This window comes from Parus major, chromosome 1 (assembly GCF_001522545.3).
Source record: "Parus major isolate Abel chromosome 1, Parus_major1.1, whole genome shotgun sequence".
Taxonomy (NCBI): domain Eukaryota; kingdom Metazoa; phylum Chordata; class Aves; order Passeriformes; family Paridae; genus Parus; species Parus major.
The window spans coordinates 71,006,124-71,032,581 of NC_031768.1; the positions used below are offsets into that span (position 1 = coordinate 71,006,124).

The following is a 26,458-nucleotide window of genomic DNA, read 5'->3' on the forward strand; positions in this document are numbered from 1 at the left end:
TTTGTTGAATTGGTACTCAAAAAAAGGACACCAAAATGCATAGAAAATTGTGCAATGCTATGCTGATGTTTAACTAATATGCTTTCTGTATGAGGCAAGATAATCATTAGATCTATATAAAGTCTGATCCAGAATGGGAAAGCCTATATAACTATTCATTTGTTTTACAGAAACAAAAAACTACAGAGTCAAACCATTATTTTATTCCAGATTAAATTTTCTGGAGTTCAAAAGCAGTTGTTCCATTGTTGCACAGAAATTATTAGTTAAACTAAAGATGCTCAAGTTTATTATAATAGAAATTATTAAAGAGAGAACTAAAATGGATTGTAGTGGAGGGAAAATGAAATGAGAGGATTGTCTAGAGGAGCACCTAGAGCCATGAAGATCAATCCACCGACAACTTTCCTTGTGTTCCTGTCAGTGGCAGTTTACAGCTGCCATGCACTAGATCCAGTGTCTCAGCAGTGCAGTCAGGGAACTCCAGCTGGACAGGTCAAAACTGGGTGCACAGCACATAATTGGCAAGCAAGCAGCAACAGTCACCTCTGGCCACTTCCAGGCAAAAACTCTTAACTAAGGTGAGATATCTTGGGAAGAATTGTGATCTTGCTAAACCCCTCCTTGAAAACAAGGGAAAAACAAAGAGACTTGTCCATCAAGTTCTTAGAACACCACGTCTGGGGATCAAAGGGAAACCTAAACCAGGAAAACCAGCTTCAAATCATTATCCCCTAGTTCCTCTATGCTCATACCAGAAACTGAGTGGCAGTAAAAGGGTTTGCTGACCACTTTTTTCAGCTAAGGTTATAGGGCTGGCCACCAAGGTACCCATTTGCTACCATGTCAAACCTCAAAACAGAGAAGACAAAGCAGGGTCAGGGATCCCAGATGCTGAAGGAGGGACTGGCTGGGCATCTCTAGAACTCCTGCTAGGAAGGGCTGGCCAAATAATTAGGAGGTGGGCACATACGTGGCATGAGGGTATAAACCAAAATTTGTATACAGCAGGCTGAGATCTCCTAGTCCACCTGCAAGATGGAGAATTCCTTTTCCTTATTTATGATAAGGATTAGCAATTTCTTTATAGCTATCTAAATTAATTGCCCTATGCAGAGCTGATTCTAGTACTAAGAAAATCCATGGTGAAGTCCCTGAGGGGCTGCTGCTGAAGAACAAAGATGGTATTTCTGCCATACAGACTGCATTGCAAAGGGACATGTCAAGGGGCTGGAGAGCCTATAAATAGATTCAATTTTAATACTTTTATAAATGGCTTCAGAATGAAAAGTAGAGCACACTAATGAAATCTGCAAATAGTTTTCAGGCACATTCAGTAAAAGATTATTAACAGCGCTGTAAAAGGGAAAACTAAATGATGATACACGGAATAATAAAAATGTCATAAAGTTTTTTACTGGATGACTTCTGGGATTATCCCACTAAAATTCCTGCCATATGTGTATTCCTAGGGGTATGTGTGTGCATCAGCTGATTGGGGGACACCTGAGCTACTAAAATGATATGGATGTGAAACTAGTGGAGACAATTTTACCACTTTGGTCTGTACATTTCCAACAGCTACAGGAAAAGCAACTCCTTTGTAAAATGTCATCTGGAGTATCATTCTGGTGCTTGTTTTTTGAAAGAAGATCAATACATGTCAGAATAGAAGAAACATTATTAATGGAAAGGAACTTATTTATGGGAAAAATCTCTTCTAATTCTGTATGAACTCACAAAATTAAGAATAAGGGCAACATAATATTCTAAATATACCTAAGATAAACATGAGGAAGCAAGGAAGAAAATCTAATTGGGATAAAGAATATCTATCCATGTGCCACCAAATATAGTGAAAGTAAATAAGCTGGAAGTCAGGAGGATTTACAACTTTCCAAGTCAAACTGTGGAACAGCTGCTTAGCAGGAGATGTGAGGACAAGAAAATTAACTCACCTTAGACACTATCATCTTGTGCACGGCTGCACGTGACTCTGCAAAGTGAGTGGCTTAAATTTAGAACTCTTAATACTTCTGACTCATCACTATCTGTTTTATCAGAATTACATTACTATTTTAGGCAGTAAGCTTCCCCTCATAGGTGATAGACAGCTTTTTTTCCCTGTTTGACTTCATTAGGCTGTCATTATTATATGGATACTAATCTAATACTAATTTCTGATAAGGCTACCAAAAGTTTGGACTGTCTGGTATAATTGGACCTGCTAAAGGATCTTTCTAATATCTCAACACACCATGAAAATTAACACTAATTTTTTTCAATAAAAACAGTCAAATCCATGTGGGGCTAACAAGAAGAGTTAATTTCTAACAGTGCAGTGCTGTGATGTGTTGCAGGAGGCAGCAGAGATGTGCAAAATACAGGCAAGACTTTCAGTGGTTCAGAACCAGGTTGCCAGTAGTTATCCCCAGAGCAAACTTGGCAGGCAAGAGTGATGGCCACAGCTCATACTAACTTGTCACCCAGGAATCACCTTCTAAGGTACACTGCCATGTTCCATCCACTCAACTCAAGGGAAGAAAGAAATTCTTTGAATATCCAAGTTTATTCTGGAACTGCCAAAGCTGAAAAATCTCCTCAATCTTAGGATGAGCTTTCTGGGAGCTGGTGCAAACTACAGACCCAAAGTGAAGCAGTAAAATGGTTCTATGCAATGATCATTCTGCCCATGGACTCTCAGCTACTGGAGAATCTGTTGGCAAGTACTTCTACAACTTGCTTCTTCTATATATGGTAGAAAAATAAAGAGAAACTAAATGAGTCCTGTTGCATATTTCTACTGCAACTTCACAACTTAACCACCTTCAGACAGCCTATGTACAGCTAACTACTGGACCTTGCTTTCTCTATTGGAATTGATTTCATTACTTGGCACACACTTAGGGTGACTGTACAGAGGACTGGTCAGCTGAAGAGTTAGGTTGCTTTCCATGGACAGCCTTCAAAAGAGGAAATGGCTAGATGATGAACCAACTTGTGAGTACTTCATGGTATTTTTGCATCCAGGAGGAAAATTTTTGAGCTGAAGTTTGTGTCAGACCTCCTGAAGGGAAAACCTACAAAGTAGTATGGCAGCATTTCCAAACACAAGTGAAACAAGCCTGTGGGTGTGTACGTGTGTATGTGTTTGTGTTAGGCTATAAAGGCTTCACTGGCACCTTCTGTGAACTGCCACAGATATTTCACCTCTCAGCTTCTCCAGATCACACTGTTTGTCTGAGAGTGACACATCCAAATTGGGATGAATTCTCTAGTACTAAGGTGGTAAGTCTTACCTAAGGGTCTTGCTGAGGATTTCCAGGTAGGTCCTTGCTTTTTATGCAGGATCAGTGACAATTTGGCTGTGACTTTTAAGTTACTGAAAGGAAAGAAAAGTCACCGCCTAAGCAGATGACCTCAGGGATAAACTAATAGGAGTAGGAAACCCTTTTCAGGGCTGCATCTCTAGAGCAGGGTGAAAACAATATTTTCAGAGGAGAGACTAAAGCATCAGTAGTCTAGCCTTTGATAATCAAAAATGACTCAGTCTTAAGTGAATGACACTTACATGAAACAAGTGTCTAGAGACAGTAGCCTAAAATACACTGGTGCTGCATTGATCCCTTTTGGGTTGGTAAGTTTGCCTTGACAACAACTTTGAGATGAAAGAGACAGTAAGCTGGCAGTCTGAGCTGGCATTTGTGTCCTTCAACATAGAAATCTGCTGCATGAAGGTTTTTAAGTGTTTGTTACAGATAAGTTGAAACAGGCTTGCTTAAGCTATCATCCTGCCATCTATTATACTAGGAAAGTGTTCCCAAATACTCCAGAAGTCCATGGCAGAGGCAGTGCAGAGGCTGTGTGGAGGAAAGCATACATATTTTCCAAATACTTAGTGTAAGCTATCGCTGATAAACTTCCAAGTGTGAATCATAAGCAACATATTCTGATCAACCCGTCATAAATCCTAAAGATAACTCTAAAGGTCAAAATAGCTAAACTTAGTGACTGTTCTGTTGAGCTCCCCCCTTCTCAGCACACTGCAGTGCTAACCCCGACACGTCTGGTTGCCAGAAAAGTGGAGTCAGGAAGAAACAGAACATAAGCAGATACAAACCCAAATACAGCAGGTTTCCTGTAAAACAATTAATGCACTCACTTGCTTTAAACAATGCTTAAGTTCTTATTGCTACAGCTTCAAATACAGGAATGAGTATCATAAGATGCCAAAAGTCTATATCTAGTAGAGCTGCCCACCCAGCCTACATTTTTTAACTCTACTGACATGTTGCCATCCAGCGTCAATCTTTTCCAACGCAAGGCCTAGCTTGTGAAAAGCCAGTTTAAGTACAAGGTGTATGCCTCTCTTGTTGGGAAGAATATTAGTTTAACAAATATGGAGTCTGACTCAGTCATTTGTGTGTCTGACATTCTCCTGAATTCCCCTTCTGCAGGCTGCTGTTGCGGCAGCTCAGCTGATGCTTGGTGTGTGCTGTGGCTGCTCCTGGCCACTTTGACTGTTCACTGCTCTGACAGTGTCACCAAGTTCTGCTCACACACAAATACACTACACACAAATTCTCTATAACCTCATTCTTAGCCCCTGTATTTTTTCCTGTGTAATAGAGTTAATAATTGGTTTGAATCTTGCTTCCAGTAAGACCCAGTCTTGCAATGTGGAGGTTGCTCACATGAATACCTAACATTTTGCCTCTTCCCAGGTAAATTCCATTCTTAACAAAGCTGAGAACCTGAAATTAAATACTTGAATGAGCAATCCAGCTTTGCAACACTACTTACTGCTGTTTTGTAAGAAATAAACTGAGAGCAAGTGACCAACATCACTGGGCAGTGCTATAAAACTTGCTTACAGTAATTTTGGTAGAAGCTTTTCCTCCAGAGGGGAATAGTGACTTACTGTGCCCAGGTAACTTGACTGAAGCCATTTTTATGGAAGTCTAGCCAACCTAGTCTAGGGTGTCTGAAGGATTTAATCTGAATTGTTTTGAAGTGTCTGGTGGGAGATTTTGTATGTCACTGGAAATGAGCATCAAGACCACCACAAGTGGAAGAGTACTGGAAACAGCACTCTGAACAGATTTCTGCTAGGCACTGATGAAAAGACAGTGATAAATCAGGAAGTATTGCAGGAATTTATTGCAGAACTTATTTGCAATTTATTTACAGGAATTTATTGCAGGAAATCCAGAAGAAATCCATGCAGTCAGGGTAGATGTTAGGAAAAATGAGCCTGGGAAAGGGAGCAAACTGGATGTTTGCCAGAGAAATGAGGTCTACTGAGAAAAAAAGTGCAGGCTATGTAGGAAGAGATCTCTAGAACACTGTTGGAAATCAATCCTAGGAACATCTTAGGAAATCAAGCACAGAAAATAAACCAAGATGTATGTCCTGATAGGAGAAGATGGTTTCTAAAGCTTCTACCTAACCAGTGATGAAAGATTAATTCCTCACCAAGCTTGCCACTTTCATGATTGCAGTTGTCATTGTGCTTTTGTACTAGTAAATCCAATTCCCTACTGACTGTGATTTCCTTACCTCATCTAACTCACTTCTCAGTCACTTCTATTTCCTTGCACTAGACTTTGTCAGATGCTCCTGACTACAGCAGATCTTTGCTAGTTCCATTGTATGTGTGCACAGGACTGATTAACACATTCAAAACAAACCCAAATTCATGACTGGTTTAAACAATCAAATGTTTCATTTCCCTTAACATTTTCATCTTTAGCCCAAATTGGCAGTAGTCGGCTGGTTTCAGCTGTGGGAAAAAACAAGGTAGAGAAGGACTACTAGAGCAGGAAGTCCAGGCTGCACTACCAACACTCTTTCTGGCAATGAGTCCAAAACTGAACTATTTTAAGAGGATTAGCACCACAAAAGAGGAAAGTGTGAAGGAACAATGTGATGCATCTTTTTTAGCCATCAGCAGAAATAGCTTCAGCATTCACTCTGACTAGATAAATGAACAATCAGCTTTTCTGAGACTAGCCAAGAGAACATTAAGATTGTAATATAGCTGAGAGAAAATGTGACTACTTGAATGTGTAATTTTTACTGAAGATTACTCCACCCAGTCCTCCCACTCAAAATGAGGACAAGATATACCTGATGATGATATGGCAAAATGCATGATTTTGTCCGCACAAATCATATCATTTGTGAAAGAGCAGTGGATTTAACAAACATGCTAAAGTGTGCCCAAATAGGCAACTTCAGGGCAGAAGGGATAGGTACAGACTGATCAAACCACTATACCTAATCAGAGAAAAGGCAGATGGATCCTGGGGTGTCATACATTATCTAAAATGGAATAACCACCACAGCAGTATAGACTGAAGTCTGACTGAAGTAGGAATCTGGAGGTCCTGGTGGACCGTGGCAAGGACAGAATGAACAGGATGAACAGGTCCACTCCATGAGGATGAATAAGCTGAGGCTGACCACAGGACAGGCAGTGCAGTGCTCTCACCAATCAGGGTGCAGTTCCATGGGACTTGGGTAGGGCTGGAGTGGTGACAGGTCTTCTTGAGAGTCCAAGAGAAGGCAAGATAATGAGTCATGTTCAGAGTCCAGACAGAAAGTGAAGCCAGAAACAGTAGAAGACAGAGTCAGAGTAAAAGAGAAAGGGTTGAAGACAAGGTTATATATTACACAGGACCATTGAGGAAGGACAACTGATGAGCCATGATGAGAGGAGACTGGGCTTGGCACAGGCAAACCTACAGCACTGCATGTGCCAGGTGAGAGTGTCAGGGCAGTTAAAGCCCAGCCATGCACCTCACTTGGCCTGACAGGAGCCAAGCTAAACATAAGTGAGCAGAACACCACAGCGGTGAGCAAGGCTACCTTTATAGAGATATATTAGGTTGTTTTTACAGGCATGTAGCCAACAGCTCAAAAGAAGTACTAGTCCTCTTTACTCAGCACTTGTTACATCACGTCTGGAAAACGACATTGCGCTCTGGGGCCTGCACTATGAGAAAGAATTTGACAAACTGCAGTGAGTACAGCTGAGGGCACTCAAGTTGGGGGTGGGAACAAATGTCCTGTGAGGAAAGGCTGAGGAAATTGCATTCAGTCAGAAGGCTTGAAAAGGAACCCGAGAGTTTTCTTCCAGTGACTGAGATTACCAAGAAAATGCAGCATCACTCTCTACTGAGGTTCACAGCAGCAGGATGAGAAGTAACAGACATATGAGGGCATTCTGATTTAAGGGAAAAATTGACACCAATCAAGCACTGACACGGTTGCCCAGAGAGTTGTGTGCTCTCCATTCTTGGAGACCCCACTGAACAGAGCCCTAAGCAACTTGATCAGAAGGCTGAAGAAACAGAAGTTGTGTGTAGAGACCTCTTGAATTCTTCCAACCTGAAAAATACTGTTCTATTTCTATTGCTTTCATGGCTATTCAAGTGTGCTGCTAAACACAGTAGGCCACAGGAGAATGAAGGACCTTTGAGTATGCTGAAAAAGTTGTTGAAGAATCACATTTTGAATACAAATTACAAGTACAAAAATACTCAATTGAAATAGTTCTTTACTGAACACAGAATTCTTTAAAACATGTTTTTTTCATATCTTTCACAGATTTTTTTTTTTTTTTTACATTTTACCTCTTTGTACACAAACTTCTAAGTCTTTAGCTCTGGTTTCTGTTCTTTAGAGTGAGACTCTTTGTACATGACACTGTTTGCCCAATAAACACACTCCAGGACTTAATGCGTGTTGTCACACTCTTACTACCTTCAAACTGCTCCATCTCTGACTGATCAATTTTACATTGATCCCTCCTTTCAGTGCAGCCCTGCTGATCTCCCCACATTCTTCAACTTGGATGTTGAACATTACCCTGAAATGCATGTTCTAGTTCTACCTCCTAGGTAAACCCCAAAATCAATAATTTACATGGTTCTATTGCTACTTTTAAATTTGTCTAGTAATAAGCACTGCCATGCCCTCTTCAGCATTGAAAGCTGTAATTTCTTAGGGGGAAAATACTTGCATTTTTCTTTGGAATAGGAAAGACGGGTCTCTTGCTGTGATTCATTTTCCTAATTCCTCCTTCCACCTTTGGCTATTACATTGTATCATCTGCATGGAAACATTGTCCATTGACACTCAGATTATGTCAGCAGTCTGCAAGCATTCAGCACTGCTATCAGCCAGCTCAGCTAGATGATAAATTCCAAACCTTGCATAAATTCAGCACTTGAGGTCAGCTAATGCCTCCCCAAGGCTGAGAGAACTATGGCTGGAAACACCTGGCTGTGTTAAGAGCAGAGTGGTCCAGTGGGTTCAGGGGAACACAACAGCTGATGGTGCTCAGTGCTCTGCACTGTGAGGGACGTGCTCTGAAGGTGATCTGGACTGGACCTACTCACTGAATGCTCCTTAGCAATTGCAGATTTTCCATTTTGGCTTTATCTGAAGGTATCAAAGCTCCAAGTCTGCTCTAGTGTGCAAACTGAAGTGGAAACCAGATTTGTTTAAAAGGCCAACAACTCTTTAACCAAAATACAATGCCAGAGAAGGCATAACCTGAGAGTCCTTTCGCTCCTCTGGGTGCACAGCAGTGTTTTCTTCAGCATCCCTTTCAGAGTTATCGCTGTCTTGTTGACTCACAACCAATAACATGAAAGGAGCTCCAGGTGGATTTATGTGGGGGAAAGTACAATTCAGAGCAGTTTTAAATATTGGTGTGGAATTTTTTGTTTGTTTGTTTTGTGGGTTGGTTTTTTTTGTTTGTTTGTTTTGGGGTGTATTTTTGTTTGTTTGTTTTGTTTTGGTGCTTTTTGGGTTTTTTTTATCTGCTGTAAACCACATCATTTGTAAAGACACTTTCCACCCTCTCCCGTCCCCACCACTTTCTAAGCTTTATTTTATAAACTCAGCTTCTCATCCCACCACAGATCTGCAAGCACTGCATTGCACAAGGGATTGCCAGCAACCAGCGCCTGCGGCCGCTGGCACCTGAGCTCATTGGGAAGCAGAAGGAAGCGCATACAAGTCTGCAGGGAGGGTGCCAAGAGGACGGCACCAGGCTCTTTTCAGTGGTGCCCAGCGACAGGGCGAGGAGCAATGGCCGCACTTGAACACAACGGATTCCACCTCAACATGAGGAAGAACTTCTTTCCATGGAGGGTGGCAGAGCACTGGAGCAGGCTGTCCAGGGTGGTTACGGAGCCTCCCTCTCTGGAGACATTCCAAACCCACGCGGACACGTTCCTGTGCAACCTGCTCTAGGCGACCCCGGCTTGGTAGGGGAGTTGGACCGGATGATCTCCAGAGGCCCCTTCCACCCCTAACAAACTGCGAGCCGAGCAAGTGCGGTGCCCCGGACCGGCGGCGGCCCCGCTCCGCGGCTCGGGAGGTTCCGCTGAGGGCGGGCCCCGCCCCGGCGGCGGCCGGGAGGGGCCTGAGGGGCCGGGCCGGGCGGAGGGAGGCGCGCGGGGCGGGCGCTGTCCCCGCCCGGCGCTCGCGGTGCTGCGGCGGCGCCGCCGCTTCGCTTCCGCGGCGGGGCCGGGCCGGGCCGGGATTGGCCGCGCGGCCGCCTCGCCCCAGAATGCAGCGCATGGCGCGTCATTGAAGAGAGACCATGATGGCGGCGGCGGCCGCGGCGGCGGGGGGCGCCCCCGAGGTGATCGCCCAGCTGGAGAACGCGGCCAAAGTGCTCATGGTGAGGCGGGCGGCGGCGCCGCCTCGCCCCCGAAGGGGCGCCCGCGCCGGACCTCTCTCCCCTCCCCGCCTCCGTTCCTGCTGCCCTCGCCCCTCGGGCGCGGGGCTCGGGGCGCAGCCCGCCGAGGCGCGCCGACTTCGCCTCCCCGTCCCGCTCCCCTTTCGGCCGGGCTCCCTCCCTCTCTTCCTGTCCCTCCGCCGCCGCGCCGGCTCGTCCCTGTGGCCCCGCAGCCGGGCCGGCCACACCGCGCCGCTCCTCCATGTGCCGCCCGCTCCCCGCCGCCCCGGGCAGGCTGTGCCCGTTGCCTGCGCCCCGCGCTGCCCGCCCCGGCTGCCGGGTGCCTGTCCCCCAGCCCCCGCACCGCCGCCGTCCGCCGCCCAGACCCTCGCCGAAAGTTGCCAATGAGCAGCTCTCCCTCTCCCTCCCGGGGCCGGGGCCCCGGGCACGTCCCGCGGCCGCGGGGGAACGGAGGGAGGTCGCGCCAGTCCCCAGCCCAGCGGGGGCAGCGAGGCACCCTGGGCGGCGGGGAAGCGGCCTCGGGAGTGGCGCGATCCAGTTCCAGAGTTTTCCTTTAAGCGGAGGGGCACCGGGGAGCCAGAGGCTCACGGTGCTGCCGCCTTGAAGCAAAGCCATTAGTGTTACTTCGCACTTGTTCTGTTTAATTATCATTTAACTGTCCCTGCTGACTGTGTGTTGTCTTGTTTTCATAATTGCGTGGAAAGGAAAGCTCATATGGCAAAGATCGGGAGTGTGATGGAGCTGGATACCAGTAGTGACCATTGATGTTAAAATATCCTAGGTTTGCATCTTTGTAAAAGACTTGTTTGAATGAAAAGCTCTGTGCTGTCTGGTATGGTTTAAAGGTCTTTGTTGCAGATCTTCTATAAATGTCAAGCTGAAAGCCTTCCTCTCAGACTTTATCTTGCCAAAAAGTGATTTGGACAGAAATAAACTTTGTAAGGTGTTGCTATTAATGGGTTTCCAAAAGAATGAAAGAAACAGTAGCAAAGTTTTTCTGGTATCAATAATTAATCAATAGCCAGAGCCTGAATGATTGTGTTTTAATGTCTCACTGAAGTAGCATGACTGTAAAGTGAGAGGTAATCAGCTTTAATTGCGGGTATCCCATCAAAATATGTGTGTTACTCCTTGTCAAGTCAAAGCCTGAAGAACACTGACTGTGTTTCCAAGCAGCAAAGTAAAGGTAAATAGCTTGGCTAGTCCTTTTAGAAAAATACTTCACAAAGTATGCCACCAGTGATGGGTTTCAAGTTTTGAGCTGCTTTTGATTTGTGTGTGCTTTACAAAACTTGTCTGTGTAGATTGTTAGATGTTCTGGTAAGGTCTGTGTGTCTGTGTTTTAAAAATAACACAAATGCAGTAATTACTGTGAGAGTTTGACTGCCTAAGGAAAACCAGTAGCAAGTATTACTGTGTAACAGAACATGTGTGGAATGAAGCTGGTGGTTAAGTAGTTTTCAGTACCAAACGGATAGCATGTGCAGCAGCATGCTTGACTCCAAAGTCTTGCATCTGTGCTTGAAGACTAAATGTAACTTGTGTGGGCATTGTTTCCCTAGCACAGAGAGGGAAAAGCAACTAACTGTGGAGCTGAATTAGGTAAAACCTTCATACTGTGAAAAGGCACAGGCCTCTTATGGTAATGTTTGTGCTTCTCCTGAAGAATAGTTGCTGAACTTGCTGGTAAAAATACATCTTGTAAGCACATGGATGTTAGGATCCTTGCTGAATTTCTACCTTCCTTCCTATAGCCTCCAACAGTATGAAACCTGAGTTGTGGTATTTAGCTTTTTCTTCTTTTATTTTTTTTCCACAGCTGATTTTGGAAGTTTCATAGCAGTAAACTGAGAAGAACTAGTTAGATGGCTCTTACCAAGGAAGTTGCATGAAACAGAGATAATCATTAAAATGATCCATGAGGGTGAGGACCCAGAATCAGGCTTTAAGCAGGGTTGGCTGTGGAAGAGCTGTGAGAACTGTTTAGGGTTCTTGCCCTGTGTTCCATCTCAGCAATCATTGAGTCTTTGGATAGATGCAGGAGAGGAGTGCAGCTCAGCAGGTGCTTCACAAAGGTGGACATGAGACCCCAGAGACTGAAAGAGTTAGGAGCTCTGCTCCTGTTCTGTCTTGCTAGCAACTGTGCAAAAAGAGGGGCCTAATTGTGTTTCAGGACTGCACCTGGACAGTGATGATCTGAATTTCATTCAGCCAGAGGGCAGCACTGTTTGGTTAAAGATTCGCTTGGGGATGAGGGCAACAAGTGTGGCGGATGGGAGAGGTGAACTGATCAAGCAAACTGCTGGGATCACTTAGATAGGTATTTATGTAAAAATCTGAGGACTTGTGGGGTGGAGGGTGAATAACCTGGTGCTAGTGTTGGAGGTCATGAGTCAAGGTCAGCTCCTTGCAGTGGAGCCACACCTGAAACAATGGGAAAGGGCAGAGCTGTGAATGGTCTGACAATAGATGGCAGAAGGTTTTAACTGGGAGGGGAGCTATGGAGGGATTCAGCAAGGTTTTCTTGTGATAGTCTGTTGCAGCTGGAACAGTGAGAATCCTTGCAAAATACAAATGGCTAGGGATTCACCAAAGGTGTTTCAGCATTTCAAAACACAGAGCAGGGAGTGGTGGTGGTTTATTTGATATTTGTCTTGATTTCAAACTGAAATACTGAGCCTTGAGGAGAATGATGGTGTGCTAATAAAAAGATCTGAATGTGTTTAATTAACTTTCCTTGAGCATAAGCATGGATTACTGTGAGCTCTCTAAACCTTTGATAAGTATTTTTATAATTTTTTTTTCATTGCTCTGAGCTAGTTGAGTTTTCCTTTGAAAAATTACTTTTTTTAGATATCAGATAAAGCATGCCCAGGTCCTGATCTCCTAAACTGCCGATCTTTAAGGACTTTACAAACCATGGCATGCCATGTTTGAAAACTGGAAACATTCAATTTTTTCTCTCAGCATGCTTTTCTACAGCTGGAAAGGCTTTTCTTGTGTTGCCAGTAATGCCTTTCAATGGTAGTTCACATTCAAAAGGCTTAATTTGAGAAAGGATTAGAATTTGGTATAAATTGATGAATTATTACAGAAGATGAAACTTATGTTGTCATTAGCTGCCAAATATGACTTTGAAGGCTGGTGCTGTGACAATTTTCTTTAATATGCCTAAAAGTATTTGCAGTATAAAAATTTGGTATGGTAATTCCTTTCTAGTAAAGCTATGTTGTGTTTAGCTGAAGTAAGATTCCATTAGTGCTTTGCTGTGAAGTTTCTCAGTGCCACAGGCTGATACCCACCTTTGGCCTTTGTGACATTTGCTTGGTAAAAACCATACACCAACATCTGTGTGAACTGAATTAATTTACTCCTTCTCTGTTTCCTACTGGCATGGTGTCCCCTGACCATGTATCTCCTCTCTGTTATGTTCTGTTTAGCTCAGGTGGTAATTAATACCAAATATAATTAGTTCTAGTTAAGCACTGTTTTAATAGCTGTTTTCGTGGGTTATTGAAGACATTGCTTGTATTATTAAGGAAAGAAATGTAAATTTCATCCCAGAAGTGAGAGGATGAAGTAGGAAACATGCCAAACACCATCTAGTTATTGCTGAGAGTTTATTAAGGCAGGTTAAAATTTTCTAGCATATGGTATTCTCTGACATCTAAATGTAAATTCACAGGTTATTGCTTGTTTACCCCACCTCTCTCCAAAAAGACGTGCTCTGTTCTTACCTGCAGCTTCACTTTCTCCCTTGTGACTCTGTGCAGAAGATATTAATATTGCTGAGATGACATAGGAATTAAACAAGGGAATGGATTTCTGTCAGGTTAGCAAGATGTATTGGCTATCTTTGCAGCCATTTAGGTTGCAGGGCTAGCACAGGGGCACTGACATTAGATTTTTGGACACGTACAGAGCTGCTCTGCCCCTGCTAGTGGTGAGCTGTCAGGTTGGCTCAAGTGTATAATATACCTTCACTGTACAATTTACTTGCTAACTCAGACTCTCCTGATATTAGAAATGCCAGACTTCACTTAGAGCTGCACACTGAAAAGAGAAGAGGTTACAAGTTTCAGAAGGGAACATTCCAGCTGGAGAGAAGACAAAAAAAAAAAAAAAGATATCACAGTAGTTGTGTTTGGTGAAGGCAGACTGTGTAGGGAGACTATGGGATCTCCCATCTTTGGAAATACTAAATACTTGACTGAACAAGTCCCTTAACAACCTGATCTGACTTTGAAATGAGTTATTTTTTGGGCAGGGGATTGAGTGAAGTAGGTCCAGAGGTGTATGTTAGGCTATTCTATGTGGTGTGGCTCTTGGAAAGTTCAAAGAAGATTTGAGTGAAGGCTTTTGCAGAAGAATTCCATTCTTTAAAAGTTTGTGAATGTTCTGTTTTGACTGTGGTCTGTTTCAAAGGGTGGGTGTTGGGTATGTGAGTGAGGTGGTATGGATTCTCACATCACCACCTTCTCAGGGTGCCACTTAGCTTGTGATTTGTCCTGCTATTCTGATGGAGATTTCAGGTAAAGTTGGGTAGTCTGACAGTAGTCCTACAAATTTCACTTTCAGATGTTCACATAAGTTTACAGAATAGGAGAGTGCATTAGTAAGACCAGATTGTTTATAGCATCAACCATGACAATTTGTATGGTTGACTCTTTTTGACTTACCTTTCTTGGAGGTCAGGCCTGTTGTGGTAAGTATGGTCAGGAAATAAAGCCCCTTGCTTTCTAGCTAGTCCTCAGCGATCAGATGGGCTGGGTGCAGATGGGCTTAATTTCTCATTTATAACCAGATAGGCACTAAAGTCTGGTCATGTTGAATAAGAAATTTCATGGTTGTGCAGCCATGAATGGTCTGTTTTATTGAAGCAGCAGATTATAAGTTCTTCTTGGATTGCTAATAACTGCACTAGACTACAAAAATATCAGTGCATAGCTCTGTGTACAAGTGTTCCCAGGTTAGCTCCAATGCAGTCAGAGATGCAAATCTTACCACAGAGTTGTGCCTGCCTTGAGGAGAGGAAAGGGGCAAGCACATTTGACTTGTCTGCAGAGTGGGGTTGTAATCTTGTCCTTCCATAGTGGAGAATTTCAAATATCAGTTTTATACTTCTTGGGCAAATGGATGAATGACTGTAGTTAAAAATCATTGGCTTCCTGTTGCTGCCATCGTAGATGTGGGGTGGGGTGACATCTGTTTTCTAATTTTCATATTGGTGGGTGTGGTATTTAATATATTAACAAGGGACTAATGAGGGTCTTTGGTTACCTTCATCAAACTGAGCTACCTATCTTGTGGGTGAAATAAACACATCATAGACCTGTGGTACTTCAGTGTGCTCCTCCACACGGCTGAGTCATCATCAGTGGTGGCCATCACACCTTCACCAGGTCTTTACTGCCATCGTTGTCTCCTCAGAGGAGCAGATCTAAACCAAGGCTTGCTGTGCATGGTGAAGGGGCAGTGAGGCTGAGGGCTGGCACAGGGACATGGGTGCTCTTCTGCACTTCACTGAGACATCATCAGGCTGAGGGACCCTTCCTTCAGCCCGGGCACCATTCGGTTGTTAGGCCTTGCTCAAGCCCAGGTGCAAGGTGAGCAAGTGGCCAAGCTTGTGGTTTTGCTGAATCAGCCTCATCAGTTCTCCACTGTCTCACATCTTGACATAACCAGCCAGTCTATTCTACACAAAGACTGTGGCAATCCTTATTCCACAAGGAAGTTCTGTTTCTTGTTGCAATATATTTTCATTGTGAGGCAATTTTTCAGACTGTGAAGGATGGCTCATAGTAAGGGTGAAAGGGAGAGATGGACTAGCTCTGCTTTTGTTATGGCAGGTTGCCTGTTAGAAAAAATCAGACAAATGAATCATTCCAATGCTAAGGTTTGTGAAAATCCTCCAAGTTGTCACCCATAAGACAAGCAGGATGTGTTCTATATTATGGCTAGAATAGACAAAACTTCTTCTCAGATAGGTTTTTTTTCTGGTGTTGGCCTCTTGCTGCTGATGTAGAGAGGTCTGAAAAGTTAAGGATGATCCTTTCACTAGTAGACACTTTATTTGAATTAGCAATTTCAAAAGCTTGAGGTGTTACTGTTTTTCTCCCACAGATATGTCCAGTTGTTTTTGGAATGCCTTTTTTTTTAATTCTAGTTTTCATATGTATTATTTAGTCTTTATATATATATAGCTGTATATATATATATAGAATAGGCTTGTCTAAGTGCAGTGGGGTTTACAAGTAGTTTTGGAAAAAATATAGTTCTTTGAGTGAAGCCTGCTATTTGACAATTTAATGCATTCTTAAATTATGAGAAATGACTATAAAGTATTCTGATTTTTATTCTACAGTATCCTTTGTGATTTTTATAATTCTCTATCATATTGCATCCTCCCGTCATCTCTTAGCTAAACTGAAGGGTCTTGTCATTTTCTCATATGGGATGTTCCCCCATACATCAAGTCATCCCTCTAATTTTTTTGTATTTATGGTACTGTTTTTGAATAAACTGAGCAGAATTCTGTGATGTAAGTACTTGAGGATTTTAGATGGTTGTAAATTTTTGATATTCCTCTGTATTCCTTTCCTAATAGTACTTAACATTGTACTTTTCTTTATTGCTTCAGAGTAGCAAGGTTATGTTTTCAGAGAACCATACCCAAGCTGTCCAGATTGTTTTTTGGAGCAGCACTGAGTAATTTGAGAGTCCACTGTATATTTGTATAGTTTTTTCTTCTTTTGCTTAAGAGCTGGTATGATTGGTGCCTTTTACAGGCCCACAGTTCAGATTACAGCCTGGGAGATAAGTACATGCAGCATGCTCCATGCTAGTGAAACTCTTACCTGGGAGCCAAGAACAAATGTGCATGAAGCTTATCTATACTGAAGTGGAGAGTTGAGATTAGAGAAGTGAGAACTGATAGAGATTCTGATATATTTGAAAAGTAAACATCATGTTTGATGAAATTAAAGTCTAGTGACATGGGATTATACATGCTTAGGGTTTATTCTTCCTGACTGTTTCACAGAGGGAGTATTTGTTTTTTTGAATCAATATGTTTCACACCCATTTGACATGTCACCGTTGCATTGACATATTTCTATATTTTGTTCTGAGTAATCGATGTAAATACTGTATACCTGCTTCTACATTCATCTGCTGGGGAGCTTCATTAGTCCATAACTACATCTGGATTATTCTTCAGTCACTACCTACTGCTGTTTTCCCTTTAACCTGCTTCTTAAGAGTCTTATCGTTGTTATGCTAATCTGTGTTCATTAGTTAGTTAACAGCTTTCCCTATGGAGAGGTGGAAGAAATCCTCTTGATTATTAAGTTGAGCTGATCCTGTCACAAGCAGATAAGTAAAATATTCCTTTTCATCAGTTTCTGACACTGTTTTGATTCTAAAAAGTCTGAATTAGGTGTACATAAGAACTCTGCAATTTTGATGTGTAATGAGGTGTATGAGTGGCATAAATCCACATATGTGCTGGGAGAGGTGGCGTACAAGGGAAAGTGTCAAATCTGAGCTGTAGGAGATGTTGGTCCTTTGGACATTGAAGTCAAAAACATCTTATTGAACAGGGAGTAGTTGTTAAGATTGGGATTCTAGGGAATGAAGGAAAACTGACAGGAGGATATACTTTAAGTAGTCCCTCTTCTTCCTCTTTCCTGTCTCTCAAAAAGGAAAATCCAAAAATTTCCTATTTAGAGACATAACAATGAGTGGCTGCTGTACAGTGCTGTCTTTGGCTCTGCCAAAACATAGGATAATAGTACACCCATCTGAGTGGTTGTATAGTGAAGTAGATTGGGTAGTGAATTCAGGGAGAAAAATGTCTTTTAATTAAAGTAATTTTCACTGTGTTGCATTAGAGACAATTCTACTACCTTGACTGAGATGAGAGAGTTTGCCTATCTATGCTCCTGGAAGAAATTTGGTCAAATTATGTTGTTAAACCACTTAGGAAGTAACAATTATCTTCCTTTTCAAATCAAAAATGATTTATTTTTTTTTAGTAGAAAATACAGTAAAAGTTATTTAAATTGATATAGGAGCAAGTGAATAATGGTTTTTGCTTTTGTTACTTTGTAAATCAGGTAAGTTGGTTTAGTGGTGCCTTCTAAATTCAAAATTGACAGAACAACAAAAGTGAAAATGAAGAAGGGCTAAAGGTATATCATAATTTGTGCTGAAATTGTGAATTTCATTCTTTGTTGTCATTCAGGCCAGCTGTATTATGTGCAGCTGTGCAAAATGCTAGAGGCACAGCTGTGGTAGTGTTGAAAATATGCCTTATGCCAGGGTCTCTCAAAGGCTTTGTATAATTAATCCATGGCTGTGAAATCAATGAAGTGCAGAAAGGTGTTTTGCCATGGAATTTTACAGTTTATAATGGCGGTCCTTGGGATTTCAAAAACCTTGGCTAAAGTAAAGAATATCTGCAGTCCCAGGCTTGTAAGTGTGACATAGACTATTTTCACAGGAGCCTAAGCTAGCCTAACACTGAGTGGCAGAGAAAAAACATTACTTGATTTTTTTGCTGCATTGATTATCTGCTAGGGCAGTGAGCTGGATTGGCTGTCAGAAGGCCTTGCCAGTTGCCAAAGCTAGCACAGGACAATAATGTGTGTTTAGGACTGGAGAGGATTTACCATGGCTGGAAAGAATGGAAGATCTCCAAGCACCACAACTGCTGGAGAGGCAGCCCCTCTTCACTGCTGTCAACTTAGACTAGGATCCTGTTGTAATGATGGAAAATGATAATACCAACATCCTGCACAAATGTGAGTGAGTGGTATGTTCCTCAACTTTGTATTTCAAGTTTTTCTGAATTGGGTAATTTGATAGATTTTAAGACACAAGGAAGTGATGGAGCCATATTCTGTCACTTCAGGCTGCTACGGAAGGACCTTGAATTTGACTTTTTCATGTCACAAGTAAATATCCTGGCTGCATAGGTTTTTGCTCCAGTAGTGTGTGAAGGAGGGCAGGGGCAGTTTGCAGAATTCAAAAAATGTGTTGCAGCATCATTAACATGGATTGTGAAAATCCGGTAGCTGTGTGTACTCCAGAGGCTGCACTGACCTGTGCCACAGAGCGTCTGTGGCTTTGGAACTTAAGCATTGGTTTGCACAAAGATCAGTGGTGCAATTGGATGACAACCAACACTCAGTTATTCCTTCCTTTATTACTGTAAAACAATGTTCCAACTATTGTTAATTGTGGCATCAGTGGTGGGTGAAAGCAGTATCAGAGCTAATAAGCAGCAGAAACAATTGTACAAGCACAAACCATGCTAGCTCATTGATTAGTTACAGCAGAACTGCCACCTGTGTCTTGTGGCAGCACAAGAGAAGTCATATACCTGAGGACAGGTGGAAGGTATCCAAGCTGGTGGTGTAGGGTTAAGTGTCATCCTCTACATGTAGATGCCCAGCATCTACATGTGTTGCTTCTCTGCCTTGGGCAAGCAACAAAGGCTCTTCTCCTTTTGATTATTTCATTTGGTTCTGCAAAGAGGTGGTCTTCAAGGTTTTGTTATTAAATTCCCCAAAACTGATCTGCCACAGCTTGGTCTTGTATTGGTGTTCCTGGCATTCATGTGGTCCCTTAAGTCAATTGCTCATTCATCTTGCTATGACTTCACACAGTTGCTGTTGGTGCTGGCAGACCTTGCCTGCCTGCTCTGAGTTTCTCCCTATAGCTCAATTGGTTTCCTCTTGTGTTACACCCCTCATCTAAAAGCCACATTTTACACATTTGTCACTGGTAGATTTCATGAGGACATCTCCACAGCATCTCTTTGTATATGTGTAAACAGGAACTGGAGATCCCAGGTGGGAGCCTGTGTCTGTGTTGCACAGGACTGCCACCCTGGGAGGCAGGGGAGGAAATATGTTCCCCCTGTGCAGCTTGCTGCTGGTTTCATACTTGGTGTCTTAAAGCTGAACTGTGTTGTTGAAGCCATGGCTGAAAAGCATTACATTAACCTTCATTGATCTTAAATGCAGAGAGAGCTTTGTGTTTTCTGTGCATAATCATTTTGTTTTGGTTTTTGTTTTGTTTTTCATCAAGGTCTTAATTGTTCATATTCAGTTTAGCTTTTTCATCTCCTGGGCCATCAGCTTCTACTGTTTATTTTGCTAATAATGTTGCTGCTATTTGACTTCTCTTTCATGGCTGCATCTTGCATTGTTATTGAGGAAATGTGCAAATAAGTTTACAAAACAGGCAGACTCCTCTCTGGTGACAAGAGTATGAATGGTGCTTTCCTCACCTGTCAACAGCAGCCACCAAAGCCCAAGCACAAAAACAAATGTGCTTCTTCCTGAGAGAATTAGAGAGCGTAAGCTGCAGGCCCTTTATTTTGTGAGGTTGTTTTAAGTGGGATTAAGAACAGATGTTTGGTAGCTTCAGTATAATGAATTGTTTAGTGGGGAATATATAAATATTAAATTCTAATATCAAGAGAAATGACAATATTGTTTCTGGAGCTAGTCTCTCCCGTTCATTTTACAGTAATATTCCCTCTAATAGCACTGAGAATAAAATATATTATTACAACCATATTTCTTCATGGTAATTTTTCAGTGGAGCTTGAATGTGTGGAGCCCTGTGAGTCTTCAGAATTTGAGACTAATTTGTGCAGGTTTCTTAGAGTGAACTCAGGCACTCATTCACTAAAAATTACATTTTATAAATGAAATCCCAAAACATTTCTGTATGGAATTAAAAAAAACCCACAACTTTTGTCGTAGAAAACTTATGTTTAGAAGAGGTTTTCTCAAAATATGTGTCATGTGTTTTCTCTCCTGGTTCAGGCTGTATTTGCAAGAGCAGAGCAAAGTGGTGAAACAAGGTAAAAGTAGAAGACATCTTACTGTCTTGAGCATGTACAATTCTAGATGTTTTTTTTGCTGTTTCCCAGTATGGGCAAACTGGGGAAAGGACCTTTTACAAGGTGTGTTCAGTGAAAGTTCATGATTTTTCCTGGGTTTGAGTGAAAGATGTTATTCTTTATACAAAATTAATTTCAATTTCACAATTTTTCTTGGCTTTCTGATCTTCCACCTAATGCAGGTTATAAATGTCTTCCTCTGGCCTCTATTCAGCTCCTCTTTTTCTGCTAAACCTTGACTTCTTGTCTATACCTTGTATCTGTCTTACCTTATCTGTTTTCTTACATGATTCAGATATTGTACTTGGTGTGTGTTTGACTTGTGTCTGTAAGTTTTCATTAATACCCTAACAGTTAAAAGCCATTAATAAATATAGGCATTTTAGGCCATGCCATTTTGGGAGTACAGTAAACCAAAGGAGTTTTCCACATCAGATTTAGATAAACATTAAAAACTTTCTTATCTGACTTATAATCAACTCTTCCTAAATAACTATGTTAGGACAAAATGGTTTTGACATTTTAACAAGATTGATGGTGGAGGAAGTGCTAAACTCTGAATTTTGGCTGCCCTGTGTGCCTGCCTTTCTTCATTAACTTGGTGAGAGGAAGTGCTTTTTTGATAGGAGTCAAAGCCTAAAACATCCAAAAATCAAAATTTATCACAATCTCAGTTTAAATATTTTATGTAGTGATGGCTTTTGACTTGTGTTTTGGGGTCTGAGGTGCATGGGGGTGACCCCTGTGATGTCTCACTCCACTGCACATGCTTACTGTAGAAGGCTACATGCAAATAAAAGTAATCCCACCCTTACAGCAGGGGGTGGTTATAGCTGTTCTTCCAGCAAGTAGAATTTGAAATTGAGCAATAGGAAAAAAATAGATAGTATAAGACACTTCTTCACACACAATATGAAAGTTTCTTTTGCAGAAGGAGAGCAGGTGCTGACTGTATTTGATGTATAGTGAGCCTGATAAATGGATCATATATTATGTATGTCTCAAGTTACAAACTTTGGAAAATGTGTATTTCCATTATCAGCATTATTATGCTCTCCTGTCCAGTAGAAGAGGCATCACAATGGTTCTTTTTTTACTTCAAATTTTATATTGAAATTCACTGTCACTATCCTGGCTCATTTTTTTTAATGGTGTCTGTGCTGTCTTATAGGCACAAAAATGAGCAATACAGAGGTGAGCTACTTGAATCTTATGATCAAGTTGCAATCGGGATTTCAGAGGCTGTGGATAGGCTAGGATCTTATCTCTTGCTGGAGAGCCAGGACCTGTCGTGGGGATAGTCCACCCGGCAATGAGGTTTGTGGTGTTCCGTGGTGCTGAGACTCCTTTTCACCTGTGTATCTTCCATGCCTCCTTGTGGGGAAAGAGAGAAGCAGCTGGAGTTGGTGGGAGCTGAGGGAGAAATGTGGTTAATTTCCACCAACTCTTTCTTGCTTCAGGATAAGCGGGCCAAGGTCACTCCAGCTCCAGGTGATGGTCAGAGGATGGTATTGCCAAACTGGGTATTACTCAGAATTTAAGGCCATCCACCACCAGCCCTGTGATACCTGAGGAGTAGAGGAGCTAGAATGCATGGGGGATTATTTTCTGCCAAATCTTCCATCCCTTAATAGGAAGATTTTGCCTTTACACAGTTAAAGGAAACAGGAGAGCAGGACTTGAGGATAGTGTGAGTGCAGTTGTTGTAAGGGCACTTTGACTTTTTGTATCCTTTAGTAACATATTTTTAGGGTTCTGTACTACTACGGTAGTCATGTGCCATTTTTACTGAAGTCAAAGTGGGTTGATTTTATTTGTTAACATTAATTGCTTTGAAAAGGTTTGGATTTTGAACAATGAGATTTTCTGTAACTGTTCTGTGTAGTTACGGGATTTTTCTTATCTTTATCCTTCTCTTGCATAGTGAGTCACACTTTCTGTCTTGATTGAGCTTTCTCTGGCATGCATGGATTGACTTCTTGTTGCTTTGTTGGCTTTTGATGACTTAAAGGACCACGTTGATTTTCCATGCCATCGGTCAGTCAGATGTTTTAGAAAAGTTATTTTGCCAAACAGAACTGCAGGTCAGACCTCATTTGTGCTTTGAAATATTAGAACAGTGAATATAGAGATTATAAAATAAATAACATCTAATTTAAGGGTCTGACCTGTAACCTCATGTCAGCATTCATCTTCCCACTGTCCACAGCCAGACTATTGTAGGCTAAATATCCATTATGGGATATTTCTCAGATTTAGCTGTGCTGTGCACATAAATAAATGAAAGGTAATTTTAGTGGAGAACCTGTAATAGTCTATACTTGTGGATCAAATTGTTAGCAGAGAAGTAAAATCTCAGTAGTGTTTGTTGCTTGCCTTGGAGAGAAATCCTAGAAAATGTTTTGTTGTCGGTGGTAATGATTTACTTTGGCTGTTTAGTCAATTGATGTGTGTATATATATATATAGTATCTTATACAAGAACATTACTAAACTGAGAATAGTTCTTATTACAAACCACAATTTGGCTCCTGTTTTACTTGCAAAAGACTTAATTACATATTTCAGCTTCAAAATACAAAGCAAAAGTTGATAAGAAAAGAGTAGTCTTTTTTCCCTATTGTTAAGTTTCTGTATGAAAGCAAGATGTGAGTGAGTAGGTGTATAGGAGGCAATTCCTCCAGCAGTCACACATTTGTTCTAAATATATACTGAAAAATACTGGGCACTCTGGGGTTTAAATAATTCAAGTCATAATTACTTTTGGAGAAGATTTTTTTTTAAAAAATCAAAGGAACTTTTTGTTCAGAAAGTCTTAAATCTCCATCATGTTGTCTCTATTGCAGGTTTCATTGGAAGTTATTAATTGCATCTTTCTTACCAATCTTCACAAATAATCTTTATCTTTTAAATTGGAGGATGAGTTACTGCTGTAATTTAAATGATTGTTCAAAAAATTAAGTGTAAAGGAAGTCACGGGAATGTAGCTGGAGATGATTTTTGTGCTAAGTTTTCTGTAGTAACTGTTACTGAAAGCTAGGCAGTCATGACATGACAGATCTGACTGGGACAGCAAAGGCTGCTGTTGATACCAGTTGTCTAAATTCCTTCTGGCCTTGTGCCCAAGGCTGGAACGTCTGATCTACTTGTAAAGCAGTTGCAGAGCTAAGCATGTTCATCTAGTCTGAATTGTTAGCTTGTGGCATCTGCTTCATGAGAGGACAAGACATCCTTGCATCATTAGGTATCAGTGTCTGCTAGAAAAGTAAGGTGAATGTCTAAGAATGAAAGCGTGGCTAATTGTCCAGTTCTCTGTGCCTGACCCCTATATTTAATCTCTTTGATTAGCTACTCTAAGAAAACGAGTGACAGTTTTTGAGTACGCTATGATATATTGTAGGAAAAAACTTTACTTGAAACACTTGAAAAGTGTTACTGCTAAAACTGGAATGGAAACTTGTTATGGCTTGGCTCCACAAAAGTCAGGGTAATTCAGACTTGGGGTGTGCTGCTTGATGTGACTTTGGTAGAGTTAAATTTGGAAATCTCCTTATTCTGAGAGTCTGATTCTTTTGTATAAATTGCTTATACAGCAGAACTATTTTGGGGAGTAGCTCTTTCAAGGTATTTGTGTTATTTAAGATAGAGAAATCTGTTTTTAGTGGGTTTTGGTCATCTTGGTAGAGAAACACAATAACTTAAAACTGAATGACTTCTGATTATTTAGTTATGTTGCAGCTGTAACAATTGCTTACATGGATGGAGTAATATATTTAGCTGTCCTAAATGCAGTATGTGCACTAGTTAAAAATTATTCCTTGCCCTTGTGTTATTTTCTCCTTTTTTATCTCTTTCTATTTTTGCCTCTACTCCTCAGCTATGTTATCACCATGACATAGTGTTCCCCTGTACATGCTTCTCAAGTTCACTCATGATCTTTCTCCTTTGCATATGCCTCACTATTACTTGGCTTCCCTTCCTGCTGGGACATGTTGGCAAGCCATCTGGGCTTCCTCTATTCCCTGCTTCTCTGAGCATGTCTTGCCTGATGGTGGCTGTCAGCAAAGTCCAGACCCAGCAGTGCCATTGCCATCTGTGGTGGCTTTTGCTTATCCCTGTATTTGATAGAGTTCTGTTTCCTAAGCTCTTCCCACTGGGATTCCAGGCTCTCCACAGCACAGTCTAGACACCATTCTGAAGAACAGGAATGTCTTGAACTGGGTTTTCATAAGCCAAGAGTGACCAGAGTTTGGCAACAGTTTTATTGTACCTTTTGACTGCAAGGAAGGCATAATTCCCCTACATGTTTGGGAAGCTAAGTTTGAAGAATTTGTGGTGAATTTTATGAAGTTGCACTTCAGTAGAAGTATCAGATTTTTGTTTCTGCCCTTGTCAAGTTTGTAATGTACTTCACTTGCAGACATAAACATTGCCTTTGGCAAGAAGGGCTTTAGTACTTGGCTTTAGTACTAGCAGGTACAAGCAATTTGATCATCTCTTTTTTTTTTTTTTTTTTTTTTTTTTTTTTTTTTTAACCAAGAAAATTCTCTTAGTAGGCATGTTTGCCTTCCCATAATCCTGCTGGTGTTTAGGCTGTGCTATTCATAGGGGACCTTTTTTGTAGGTGGGAATACTGTGGGTGTCAGCTTAAAGCACTCCAGTGTACTCTTTCTGTGTTCTCCCAAGAAGCAAAGTCTGGAGGAGTGCATGACTGTTCTTTGTGACACGCTAATTTGCAGGTTTCCCCCAGTGTATTTGTAGGAAGATGCTGACTTGGGTTGTATTCAGTGCTCTTACCATAGCAAAAGTGAAAAATCAAAATTTGTCTTAGCAAGTTTGTTGGTTTTTTCCCCTGCAAGGAATGAATGCTGCTCACGCAATCCTTAGTTATGTTTATATTTCATCATGGCCAGGATTTTTCTTAGCAAAGTGATGATGCAGAAGTACCAATGCAAGCTGGTTAACTAAATATTTAAATAAAAAAAAGACTCCGTTATTGATTTTAATAATAATGTTGTCACTTGAATGGCAGAAGTTGTTACTTTTAAGATACTATCAGTGTCTCAGTGTCTTTAAGTAAGCAATGAGTAACATTATCTGGAATCCACATTGATATCAGAAGAAACTACTAAACAATCAACTTCAACAAGGTGTTGAAGGTATTGAAGAGGTAGAGATTCAGAGTCAGAAACCAATTCAGTCTTTTTTATTTGCCTTGTAAGAAGTTAGACATTTTTTACAGTGAGGGAGGTGAAGCACTGGCACGGGTTGCCCAGAGAAGTCGTGAATACCCCATCCCTTGAACAGGGAAATGTTCATGGCCAAGTTGGATGGGACTCTGAGCACTCTGGTTGGGTGGAAGCTGAAAGTGCCTCTGCCCATGGTGGGGAGTTGGACTAGATGGCCATTAAATGTCCCTTCCAGCTACTATGTGATTCTGCAATTCTATTCTGTGATCTAAAAATATTAATAAAATAATGTAACTTCTAATATTAATAAAAAAAAGTTTATTTTGTATATCTGTTATGATTGACATGAAACTTCCTGAACAGAATCACTTGGGGGAATGGAATTTGATACATTTATTTTTTAAAGCAAAAAGTGTTTTCAGATAAGAGGAAGGAGCTAAAAAAGCAAACTTCAAATGTGGATGTGGTGTTACTTCTTCAGTGGTAAATACACAATGACTTCAACTTCAGCGTTAATGAACATCTCATACTTGCAACCTGTTTACTTCTTATGTATCTATTTGTATCTCTTCTTTGTGCCTATTACTTTAACTTCTTGTCACTTTCTGTCCTGGCAGGTAAGTCATAATTATAT

General features: G+C 41.4%; 1 protein-coding gene across 1 annotated transcript in view; it reads left to right on the forward strand.

Annotated features, from left to right (window-relative positions):
- Positions 1-9,474: 9,474 nt before the first annotated feature.
- XPO4 (exportin 4) overlaps positions 9,475-26,458 on the forward strand; it is an 80,838-nt gene continuing 63,854 nt past the window's right edge. The window contains exon 1 of the mRNA XM_015640379.2: positions 9,475-9,700. Within this exon, the coding sequence (XP_015495865.1) occupies positions 9,620-9,700 (81 nt within the window). The 5' untranslated portion in view covers positions 9,475-9,619. The remainder of the gene's footprint in view (positions 9,701-26,458) is intronic.